Source organism: Podarcis pityusensis (assembly GCF_964106645.2).
Source record: "Podarcis pityusensis genome assembly, chromosome: 7".
NCBI classification, from domain to species: Eukaryota; Metazoa; Chordata; class Lepidosauria; order Squamata; family Lacertidae; genus Podarcis; species Podarcis pityusensis.
The window spans coordinates 75,749,216-75,762,384 of NC_138031.1; the positions used below are offsets into that span (position 1 = coordinate 75,749,216).

At 42.6% G+C, this 13,169-nt stretch overlaps 1 protein-coding gene across 7 annotated transcripts in view; it reads left to right on the forward strand.

Annotated features, from left to right (window-relative positions):
* CDH18 (cadherin 18) overlaps positions 1 to 13,169 on the forward strand; it is a 646,256-nt gene that overhangs the window by 517,573 nt on the left and 115,514 nt on the right. For all 7 annotated transcript variants that reach the window (XM_081014758.1, XM_081014761.1, XM_081014759.1 and 4 more), the window contains one exon: positions 10,774 to 10,893. In XM_081014758.1, the coding sequence (XP_080870884.1) occupies positions 10,774 to 10,893 (120 nt within the window). The remainder of the gene's footprint in view (positions 1 to 10,773; positions 10,894 to 13,169) is intronic.

Here is a 13,169-nt window from a genome sequence, read left to right on the forward strand (position 1 = left end):
TGTTCTTGTCTTGCGCAGTCCTCAGTTCCAGCGTCCTGCACCACCCTCAATGGGACACTCCCTCTTCCTCCAAGCTTGCCGTCCGCAGTTTTAGTCTGGGGTAAAAATAATTCCTCTGGTGTTGACGTTGTTTCTGGAGACATTAGAGGGTAGAAACGGTTCTGAGTTTTCACCCTATAGCAGAGTTCAATGGGGTCACTCCGTTTGTCAGACACGGGGGGGTCGATTTTTAATTGTTTGGCTCTTGGGGAGGGCAGAGCCTCGTCACAATCCCTTAGGCGTTTGCCTTGGCCCATCATTATGAGTCTTTTAAAAAAGCAGGGCTTAAAAGATAATAAAAGGTAGTAGAAATAGAAATACAACTGGATGTGAGCTGGCGGAAAACCAGTAAGTCGAAGGCTGCTTCCAAGGCTGCCGGAGAATGCAATTATCTGCTCATTAAAGCTGATTTATGATGCAGGCTTTACAGTTATTAGCAATGTGAACTCCTGGCATGGGCTCCAACACCCTGATACAATCTTCAGCAAAAACTTGAAAGGCTGGGAGCCACAGCACAAATTTTAGGGAGGATTCGAAATGAACTCCGGCAAATGCGTCTTACCTCGTCGCCATCTTCCGAACTGAGTATGTTGTTGTTGTACTATTGAAGAACCATTGATGAGCACCCTTTGGGTTCGGTCAGTCAGCCAGTTACAAATCCACTGAGTGGTAGCATAGTCAAGACCGCATTTTACCAGCTTCTTTACAAGAATATCATGGGGCACCTTGTCAAATGCCTTGCTGAAATCAAGGTAGGCTACATCCACTGCGTTCCCTTCATCTACCAGGCTTGTAATTCTGTCAAAAAACGAGATCAGGTTAGTCTGACATGACTTATTTTTCAGAAATCCATGCTGACTATTGGTGATCACAGCATTCCTTTCTAGGTGCTCACAGACTGTTTGCTTAATGATCTGCTCCAGAATCTTCCCTGGTATTGATGTCAGACTGACTGGGCGGTAATTATTTGGGTCCTCTCTTTTCCCCTTTTTGAAAATAGGGACAACATTTGCCCTCCTCCAGTCTGCCGGGACTTCGCCTGTTCTCCAGGAATTCTCAAAGATGACTGCCAGTGGTTCTGAGATCACATCTGCCAGTTCTTTTAATACTCTTGGATGCAGTTCATCTGGCCTTGGAAACTTGAATACATCTAAACTAGCCAAGTATTCTTGTACTATCTCCTTAGTTATTCTGGGCTGTGTTTCCTCTGCTGAATCATTTGCTCCAAATTCTTCAGGTCGGGCGTTGTTTTCTTTATCGAAGAAGACTGAGGCAAAGAAGGCATTGAGGAGTTCAGCCCTTTCTGTGTCCCCTGTTTGCATTTCACCATCTTCTCCTCTGAGTGACCCCACTGTTTCTTTGTTCTTCCTTTTGCTACGAACATACCCATAAAAGCCTTTTTTGTTGCTTTTAACCTCTCTAGCAAGCCTGAGTTCATTCTGTGCTTTAGCTTTTCTGACTTTGTGTCTACACGTGCTGGCTATTTGTTTGAATTCCTCTTTGGTGGTTTCCCCCCTTTTCCATTTTTTGTACACATCCTTTTTTAATCTTAACTCAGTTAAAAGTTCTTTAGATAGCCACCCTGGCTTCTTTAGGCACCTTCCATGTTTCCATCTCATTGGTATTGCCTGACGTTGTGCTTTTAGTATCTCCCTCTTAACAAACTCCCAGCCATCATGAACTCCCTTTCCTTTTAGTATTACTGTCCATGGGATCTCACCCAGCACTTCCCTAAGTTTTATGAAGTCGGCTTTCTTAAAGTCAAGAAATTGAGTCCTAGTATGCTTGGCTGCTCCTTTCCGCTGTATAGTAAACTTCAGAAGAGCATGATCACTCGCGCCTAATGATCCTTCCACTTCTACCCCACTAACCAGGTCATCCACATTGGTTAGGACCAGATCTAAAATGGCTGTTCCTCTTGTTGCTTCTCCCACTTTCTGGACAATGAAGTTGTCTGCAAGGCCAGTGAGGAATCTGTTTGACCTTATGCTCTTGGCTGAGTTTGACATCCAACAAATGTCCGGGTAATTGAAGTCCCCCATTACTACTATCTCCCTTCTTTTTGCATGCTTGGCCATCTGTTCCAGGAAGGCATCATCTATGTCCTCCGTTTGGCTTGGGGATCTATAGTAAACTCCCACAATGAGGTCACTGTTATTCTTCTCTCCCTTAATTTTGACCCAAATGCTCTCACTTTGGCTTTGAGGTTCTAAATCTTTTTTTCTCTTCACAGGTATACACATCCCTGACATATAACGCCACTCCTCCTCCTTTCTTGTCTGGTCTGTTTCTCTGAAATAGATTGTATCCCTCCATTATTACATTCCAATCGTGGGACTTATCCCACCAGGTTTCAGTGATGCCTATTATGTCATATTTAGTTTGCTGTACCAAGAGCTCAAGCTCATCTTGTTTATTTCCCATGCTTTGCGCATTAGTGTACAGACATTGAAGTCCATTAATCATTCCCCCGTGTCTCTTATTTAAGGATTTTTTCCTCCTGCCACTAGGTCTGCGTGCTGTTTGCTCCATTTGGTCTATGACATTTGGATGATCATCTTCATCAATTGATAGACTCCTACCTTCAGGAGCACTGTCTCCCTCCCCCACATTAGTCAGTTTAAAGCCCTCCTGATGAGGTTTCTGAGATTTTTGGCAAAAACATTTCTCCCAACCGTTCTGAGGTGCAGCCCATCGCTTGCCAGAAGTCCATCTTCAAGAAACTGCAGTCCGTGATCTAAGAATCCAAACCGTTCCTGTTTACACCATTTGCGAAGCCAGCTGTTCACTTCCACTATTTTTCCCTCTCTCCCTGGGCCACGTCGTTCAACTGGGAGGACAGATGAGATGCATTTGTGCATTTAATTGCTTCAATTTCCTGCCCAGAGCCTCGTAGTCTCTTTTGATCTTCTGGAGGCTATTGCTTGCAGTGTCATTGGTTCCCACATGAACCAAGAGGAAGGGGTATTTGTCAGTGGGTTTTATGATTCCTTGCAGTCGTTCAGTTACATCTTGGATCTTAGCCCCAGGGAGACAGCACACTTCCCGAGACATCTTGTCAGGCCCACAGATCACTGCTTCTGTTCCCCTCAGTAGGGAATCCCCTATCACCACTACACGCCTCCTCTTAGGTTTGGTCGGGGTTCTTCCGTGAGCTGTCCGTTCCAAGGTCGCCTGCACATTCCCTGAGGACCGACTTTGCTGCTCGTCTTCATATACCTGATCGACTGTAATGAGGGAGAGATCCTCAAATGGAGTCTGCTCTTCGTCTTCCATGCTAGGGGAGAGGACCTCAAAGCGATTGTGTATTTCTAAACAATCAGAGCGAACCCTGGGCCTCCTACTTCTTTGAGTCACGTTTCTCCATATATCTGGCTCCTGTGTTGGTGAACTAGCCTCCTTCTCAGGGGAGTCCCCTGTCACCTCCTTGGTGGAGACGGTGTGCTCTGTTGCTTCCAAATTGTAGAACAATTACAATAATGCAATAGAACAATTACAATAATGCATAATAAAACTCTAACACAATGCGATTTAGCATTGGCCATTCAAGCATTGGCCATTCAACAGTGGACAATTCACTTAAAATGTATCAAAAGTTTTAAATGAGCATAAAACATACCAATAGGTCAATTATCAATATCCAATATTAGTATCATCAACAGTATGCTCACTTGAAGCAATCCAGTTCATATAAAGAGACCTAATAATATGATAGCTCACGTACATCGGGCTGGCAGCAAAAGGTTAAAATTAACAAAATTACCTTAAGCAGAAGCCTCCATTAGGTGTACTATCACTACATACAAACTACATACAAACTCCTTCTTAGCGGTCAGTCCCTTAGAAGTGCTCATCGAGTTTCCTTTAGTGTTCACCTTAGATCCCTTGCAACAGATCATATGAACAATGTTCTATTTCACTTCCAAAATTTGGAAGTTTGACTCTTAAAATTTGGAAGTTTGATAGGGTTTTTTTGGGAGGAGGGTGTCAGATGGGTGCCTTCTGCGATTGGGTAGAAGTGCTTGATGTCTGATTTCGCACATTTCATACAGCTTGAATCTGAAACTTTTTTTCTGTGCAGCTTTGTATCTGAAACTTGTTTTCTGTGTGGTTGAAGTGAGGTATGTATGCACAGATGAAAGAGGCATATTTTCTCCCTGAAAATCTGCTAATATAATTCATAGATAATGGATTCAAAAATGGAAATGTGGCTATTGGGCTGTAATAAGAAAACATTATGGTTTAAAATAATCTGCAGTCTCTTTAATATTTTGCTTTTTAGTTAGTTAAAGGGACTATAGGCATAAGATCTACATACAATATACTTATTTATTTTTAATTATATTCCCCCTCCATTACATACACATTCAAAACTAAAAGGAACAGAGTAGCCCACCCACCCCAAAAATGAAGGGGGAATCTGTAGATTTCTGGAATGCAAACTCATGATTTTTATGCAATTATCTTGCAACTTGATTCCATGCACTATTTATTGTTTTGTTGACAATATTCACTGCCTGCATAAAACAAAATTAAAGTTGTATTGTGTTGACGACTCCTTTAAACCAAAAGAGAGGGAAGGAGGGAGGGAGGCAGAGAAAAAAACAGCCTTATGTGGGTAGTCAGATGTTTGGAGATTTCATATAGCTCTGTCTCCCCCCCCCCCCTTTATTCTTTTTTCACTCCTTAGAGTGTTAAAGGAGTGTTGCCTGTTCAACGTTGATCCATTTGAGAATTTAACAGTGCACCAAAAGGATGGCAAGTCATGCATACAAATTTGCATTCTCAGCAGACATTTGCCTTTTTTATTTTATTAAACTGCCTCATTAAACATTAAAGATTTGTCTTCAGAGATGCAGATTGAAGTCTTTCCTTTTCAGTTTCTCATTGGCATATAACTTGCAAAATTCCAACGCTAAAGCAGTGGTGAGAAAGAACTAGCATAAAGCTATGGGTGTTTTCAACATCAACATAATCTGAAAGAAATAGGTAGGAATGGACAAACCAATCTATTTCTGCTCCACGTCACATTTCATATATTCACCCTTAATTATGTTCTGTCCTATTTCTGAATTAATCTGCAGTTAAGAAGAGAAATAGGCACACCATTTTGCATTTAAATATGTATGTGGACATGTATACTTTCTCAAAATATACATTGGAACATTGGGGAACCGCAAAAGCTGGTGGGTGACAAAAGTCCAACATGCACATTAGTCTAGGTCAGGGGTCAGCAAACGTTTTCAGCAGGGGGCCGGTCCACTGTCCCTCAGACCTTGTGGGGGGCCAGACTATATTTTTTGGGGGGAAAGATGAACAAATTCCTATGCCCCACAAACAACCAGAGATGCATTTTAAATAAAAGCACACATTCTACTCATGTAAAAACACCAGACAGGCCCCACAAATAACCCAGAGATACATTTTAAATAAAAGGGCATATTCTATTTATGTAAAAACACACTGATTCCCAGACCGCCCGTGGGCCGGATTTAGATGGCAATTGGGCCGGATCTGGGCCCCGGGCCTTAGTTTGCCTACCCATGGTCTAGGAGGAACAGATCAGGTCAGTTCTTATTGGAATTTGTGAAAATTGCATTACTCAAGCAACCCTAGAAATTGACTAGGGCAGGAGGAAAACATGGGACTGATTTTAAATTTGTTTCATGGAATACTGTTCTTTTTTGCGGAGAACACAGTATCAAGGCTTCCACCATGCTGGGTGCCTAGCAGTCCACTAAGCTACTACACAACTATCACTGGCCTCTACGCTTCTCATTGAGGCATGAAGAGGACCAGCCTCTGTGTGCTGTATCTAGTCCTTCCTAGAATAAGAGAGACAACAAGCATTATGGGGAATGTCGTATGTACCATTTACCGCCTCTTGAAAGGAGACTGGTAACTGTGAAGCTACTTAGATGTGGCACAAGAGCGAAGGAGAGACTAGGACAGGCTTTCTCCTCCTTGTTCATTTTTCTTGAATACTGCTTTACCCTCCCATATACAGAACTTCCACACCCTGTATTTTGCTAACAGAGTGAATTATTGCCAGGTCTTAGGTTTTAAGCCCCAGATCAACCTTGAAATACATTGGTACATGCTCCCCACTCCCCCAGGTGAACATTTGCAGGGCACCTCCTGCACAGGTTTGGTTTCATCTGAAGGAGATCACTGGAGATTAAATGTGTTCATGTAATAAATTGGGCATACCTGGAGAAAGATAGCATAGCACTCCTGAAAGGAGAATATCCACTGTCTCAGCAGAGCTCAGAGAGAGATGCCAGAAAGTGCTTTCCTGAGTGCAAAACTAGCTTTCTTTCTTTCTTTCTTTCTTTCTTTCTTTCTTTCTTTCTTTCTTTCTTTCTCCAAAATGCTCCTGATCTTCTTGCTCACAACAAAGTATATTCAACCATCCCTTTTCATATTATTCTTTCCCAAATCTTCTCTTGCCTCCTTGAGGTGTCTCAAGCAATTATGCACTAATTATTTGTAATTTTATTAACAATAGATGTGGCCGGCAATACTGCCACTGATTGTGGATCATAAGCACCCATTCTGGGTTCAATAACCACTTTCTGTACAAACTGAGACTCTTACACAGGAATAATATCACCATGCCAATATCAGTTAGTAGTAAAGAGCAGTAAAGAGCTGTTGCTGTTGTCGTTTAGTCGTGTCTGACTCTTCATGCCCCATGGACTAGAGCACGCCAGGCACTCCTGTCTTCCACTGCCTCCTGCAGTTTGGTCAAACTCATGTTCATAGCTTCGAGAACACTGTCCAAATATCTCGCCCTCTGTCGTCCCCTTCTCCTTCTGCCCTCAATCTTTCCCAACATCAGGGTCTTTTCCAGGGAGTCTTCTCATACTTATTTTAATCCCAGTCAATCCACACATACCTTGCCATGGACAAAGTTTGCTTGCATTTCACGTTTAGCTCCAAAACAGTCATGAGCCCTCTGATGGAGCCTTCAGCCTTTGGCCTCTTTTTCTAAAAATTAAGTATGGAGTTCATATTACCCAATCTTCAGTTTCTAAAAAGCACATAGGGGATTAATTTGGAGTGTTAATTGTACACTGAATAATTTAAGCCTCTGTGCATACAGGGAGAAAAGAACTGATTTTAAAAGATGTACCACAAGACTACCAAATATTAGAGATGTGTGAAATCTTTCAGAGGATTTCAGGGGAAAATTTCCAGATGCATTTGGGCAGTTGTGTTCAGTCCCTACTATCCCTGCCATGCGGCTCAAAATTCTGCTTCCTTAGAAGGGCTAAGAAACTGCCCAGTGTCAATATGTTCAGGAAAGCAGAGGAGCTGATGTTCAGCAAGGGAGCACAGCAGGATCAGGTTTCGATTCCACACTTACTTCAACCTACTGCTCCCAAGTAAAAGGTGCTTAGAACTGTAATGATTTTACAAGAGGGATGAGGAGTTTATGTTGTTGTCTTGTTGGGCTGTAAAACCATACCTTTGTTTTCGAACAGCTTAGTTCTCGAATGTTTTGGCTCCCAAACACCGCAAACTCGGAAGTGACTGTTCCAGTTTGCAGACTATTTTTGGAAGCCGAACGTCCGACGGGGCTTCCACGGCATCTGATTGGCTGCAGGAGCTTCCTGCAGCCAATCAGAAGCCACGCATTGGTTTCCGAAAGTTTTGGAAGTCGAACGGAGTTCTGGAATGGTTTCCGTTCGACTTCCAAGGTACGATTGTATATGTAAAAAAGGGGAACCATACTGGGGTAAAGGCATCCTCTTTTGTTTGTCCCTGTGTTAGTTTCAATTTGTTGGTTAGGTTTTCTAGTAGGGCTGTTTCCCATACACTTTGGTAACAGTGTTCCACGTTTATTCCTGACAGGTCTCTCCAGTGTCTAGTTAAGATGCTCCTGGCTGCTGAGAGTAGGCGGCTTATGAGTTCTTTGTAGTGTGAGTGTGTGTTGTTGTCTTGGAATATATTCAATAGGGCCATTTCTACACATACACAAAGCAAAAGAATGAAAAATTCTTCCCCCCTTTTTTCTCCTCACCCCTCTCTCCCCCACAACCTCACAATGTCTATGACAGCAGTGTCTCACATTGAATGTAACTATGAATTGAAAACAGAGACGTTGTATGTAGCCTTGTTAATTCTGAAAATTCTTTAATGAACACACACATACAACAAGGATGAGGAACCTGTGGGCTTTCAGATTTTGGATTACAACTCACATATTCCTGACCATTGCCCATGCAAGCTGACAGTGGTGTGAGTTCAACAACTTCTGGAGGGCCACAGATAATTTATTACTGCTTTACAATGTAATGAGCAATCTCAGTTAGATATTAAAATCTTGGATTTCTCTGATCAGCACTCACTTGCTTCCTTTGAGACATTTAAAAATAGCTTCTCTGTGTGAACCAGGCCAGGTCAACTGCAAAGCAGGTACAACTTTTGTAACCATCTTCCTGCTTTGCTTTGTTATATTTCTCCCCTGAAGGGAGAGGAGAGATCCCAGACTATGCCTGAAGGACACTGGACTCAACCACCACTGATTTGCAACTGCTGGCCTTGACACCAAACTTATTGGTGGGGTGGGGAGTTAAAGGGGGGAAATGCTTGGTTCAATGTGAATGATTTTTGGATCAGAGGGAGGTTGAGGTTTTGTTCACTTTTGTTTATGTTTTTAACTATTGAGTCAGAGTATTGCTTTATTATTTGAGTCTTTTAATGGATGTTAAGTTATATGAAATATTAATGTATGATATGATTTCCCCAACTCCCCCCCCCCATGGTAATATGTCTTCTTCTTTGGCGATCACTCGTAGCAGAGTAAGATTGTCTTCCATAAACACGGTTTTAACAATGAGTGCGTAAGTGACTGTGGAGGCCAATTCTGGATCCACATGTCCTTCCACAGTGGGGACATTGGTTTCCGGGCGGGAGCTGATCATGGTGTGGATCTGCCAAGCGTGCCTTCCTCCTAGCACATTTCTCCCTTGCGTCCTGAGTTCAAGTGTCTTCAAAGCCCATAACACCTTTGGTAAAGGCTGTTCTCAGGCCAGTGTTTCCCAGTTGTCAGTGTTTATACTACATTTTCTCTCTCTCTCTCTTTCTCTCTCTCTCTCTGTGTGATACACACACAGAGATAGACACACACACACACACACACACACACACACACATATATATATATATATATATACACACACACACTGCATTTTCTGGGGGTATGCAGGGGGTATGCATGCCCCTAAACATTTTGTGAATCTAACAGGAGAAGAAACTAAACAATTAATTTTTTTTAGTTTCTTCTCTAGCATGGTGAATCGTCAGTTCCATTGCTACCCCCAATGGCAGCCTCATTTCCTGTCACAGTGTTTCCTGAGTCTCAGATGGAAGCGAGCATTTAATGTGTGAAGTAGGAGTTGGAATTTATCACAGTGATTGGTCAGTTTGATTGTTACCACCTCTGATGGTGGCTTCATTTCCTTTCCCGATGATTTTCTTGAATCAAAATGAGAGTACCCCTAAACATTTTAGGGGAAAAGGACTGCATATACATATGTGTGTGTGTGTGTGTGTGTGAGAGAGAGAGAGAGAGAGAGAGAGAGAGAGAGAGTACACATAGAGAAACATACATACAGTATGTATATGCTGTAAGTTGCTAGGAGACTTTCGGGTAACAAGTGACTAATAAGTCTGATAAATGAAATGTAATTACCTCTCCAGACAATGAGATGTTTCTAATCTGTCCTAAATACACTTTCTCTGAAGTAGCTTCTCTTGATTTTGATGGAATTAACTTCCATTTAAACACTCTTAAGATTGCAGCCTCACTTTAATTTCCAGTTTATGAGTCAGGTGTCATTTGTATGTGAAAAGTGCCCTTTCTTCGAGTAACTACAGGGAGCTAACTGTGGGCGGCAGGATGTATGCAAGTTTTTTAGCTTGTCTAAAGTAACTTTTCTAGAGCTTCTGTTTGGAAACAATTGTATGTGTTTCAGTATTAATGCATATAGCTTACAATAAGCACAACCCACCCATATCAGCTGGGATCCTTCTAGTCATGGTACAAAGTTACAGCCCATAACATGAATACCAAGTTCCAAGGGACACCACTTTCAAAGCCCTACAGAGCATAGATGCCAATGAGAAGCCTATGTCTGGTTTGCAATATCAATCTTCTACAGAAATCCACTAAGTTGAGCTCCTGAGCACTTTATTATCAAGAAAGCCAGTAGTCTAACAAAAGAGAGTTATTAGGCAGGATCTAGTTGTCTTTAGGGACATGGGTGGCACTGTGGTCTAAACCACTGAGCCTAGGGCTTGCTGATCAGAAGGTCGGCAGTTCGAATCCCTATGACGGGGTGAGCTCCCATTGCTTGGTCCCAGTTCCTGCCAACCTAGCAGTTCGAAAGCACGTCAAAGTGCAAGTAGATAAATAGGTACCACTCCGGTGGGAAGGTAAATGGCATTTCCGTGCGCTGCTCTGGTTTCACCAGAAGTGGTTTAGTCATGCTGACCACATGACCCGGAAAAACTGTCTGTGGACAAATGCCAGCTCCCTCGGCCTGTAAAGCGAGATGAGTGCTGCAACCCCGGAATTGTTCGTGACTGGACTTAACTGTCAGGGGTCCTTTACCTTTAGTTGTCTTGAGGAAAATGTTAGAAAGGGCTCTGCTAAAAAACAGTTATTGCATATTCATTGGAATGTTGATCAATGTCAGCTAAATCATGTTTTCTTGGATATCATAGGTACCTCAGTCCTTCAGGTGACAGCTACAGATGCTGATGACCCCACCTATGGAAACAGCGCTCGGGTCGTGTACAGTATTCTTCAGGGACAGCCATATTTCTCTGTTGACCCTAAAACAGGTTAGTACATCTGTACCACTGTGCGTGACATATCTACAGGCATATTTTAGGAGGTTCTCTCCTCCCCATATTCAGTTAAAAGGCATAAACAATATGTGCTGTTACATTATTATCACTATTAATATAAATATACCCTGCCTGTCTAAAAAACTACAGAAAGGTGGCTTACACAAAATGGATACAATACAAAAAAGATTTAAGACTTCAGCTTAAAAAACAATCTAAGAAGAAAAATCGAAAGCAGTTAAAAAGAAAGTCGTCAAACAAATGCCACGGAAAGTCTCAATGCACGACATGAGCATAGTAGCACTCTAGGCAGTTGCAGTTACTGTAACTTACTGTTATTTGTTAGTGTGGCTATTGCTTTAAGTAGTTTTTCATGGTAATTAATGGTGCTACTGTTTTAAGAAAATGTCTAGGTACTTACTCTGGTTCCTATCCCTGCATGAATAACCAGAGGCAATTCTCCTTCCCACATTTTCCTCAGATGACCCACAGGCAGGGGCGGAGGAAGGGGGTTGTGGTGGCTGCGGGCCACCCTGGGTGTCACCACTGAGGGGGATGACAAAATGCCAGGTGGCACTCACTGCGGGGCCTGCAGTGTGCCAGAGCCACCATGTCTCTTCTGGGATAAACACGGTGGCTTGGGTGTTTACAGGCTCCATGCTGCCCAAACGGTCTGCCCACTGCCTCCCCCCCAGCTGTAGGGTGGCTGAGTGGGAGGAGGAAAGCAGACTCCAGAGGCCCCACAGTGTGCCCCGCCACTATGGGTGGCCCGCCCCGCCCCTGGGCGCACCACCCCAGGCGCCCAAACAGCTTCCTCCGCCGCTGCCCACAGCTTTGTTTAGAAAACCTCTTCCCTCTTTTTGAGGTTCACTTTCCCTCAGACAGCTTCCAGGCTTTTCTGATGTCTTCACCAGATGTGTTCAGTCTGGCCAGGAACTCAATGTTTCCTCCTGTCAACTGACACCTGCTGTGTCATTGGCCTCCACTTCTCCCCCCCCCCCCCCCCGAAAAAAAAAAAATGCTGCTGGAGTCTTCAACATCTATCTCATAGATCTTCTATGACTTCAGCTTCCAGGTTGACTCAACACCTCCAGATTCTCTCTCTAGGCTCTTCTCAAATCCCTCACTAAATCTCTTCATGGTCCACCAAGGACTGTGCTGTGCCTGGCCTTATATTCCCTTCAGGCCAATCAACTGTTTTCTGATGGACCAATTGGTTTCTGATGGACCAATAAGTTTGAATGGAATACTCATTAAATGACCAATCATAAAGCGACCCTTTGGATAATACTTCATGTACATAAATGGAGAAGCATCACAGGTACATTGTTATCTCCTTAGCAACAGAGAGCTACTGTGACCGTTTAACTGCCACTTGGCATACTGTTGGAGAACTCCTGTATTGTCTATGTCTTCTATGGATCTAGCCTGGAGTGAAAGAGAAGGCATTTCTTATTCAGTTAACGATTTACCTCTCAGACAGTGTTTACATCACAACAAAGTTCTTATGTTTAAAATTTGCCTCATAAAAAACATGGTTTGTCTACAGTGGCGTATTTTAGCTTTGTTTTTGAGCAACCTTCTGAATTTGATCGCTTGCTTATTGTGAACTGAATTTATGAGAACAAGTCTTTGGAATTACTTGAATTTTAAGCAGCGTTGTTATAATATAAATGTTGATCCTCTATCCATGTGAAGAATATATTTCAGTTGTTGATACATTATCCGTAGAAGTTTGCTTTCTGGTTCTTGGGGAGTATCCTTTTTTGTGCCTTTATATTTTCTGTACAGTGATTAACATCCAACTCCTTACATCCATAGGGGCTTCCACTTTCATTCTATAAAGAGAGATATTCCTAGTATGCTTGGAGATTGCCCCTTATATGAACAGAGAATTCTCCTGCTGCTCATAGAGCATTCTGTATATATCACAGGTGCTAAAGGACAATATTTATTCTCTTGGCCTAAGAGTTCACCTGTTGCCATCTACAGTAATGGAAAAGCATTGTATAGCATTACCTATGATCTGCAGCATAATGTTTAGGGTGTGATCCGTTTCTTGTTCTGCTTGTTCTGTCCCACGTATGCTGAAATTGGAGTTAAATCTATAAGGTTGTTTCCGAAGCATCTGTGCTGAATGTGAATGATCTTGCACTTTTCAGATGTAAAAACAGATATAGTTTGGTTTTTTAATGTTCTTCTTCCTGTGGAATGCTGGATTCAAGGTCTGTGTTGATAGACACCTGGGCTTGATACCTTTAAACATTTGG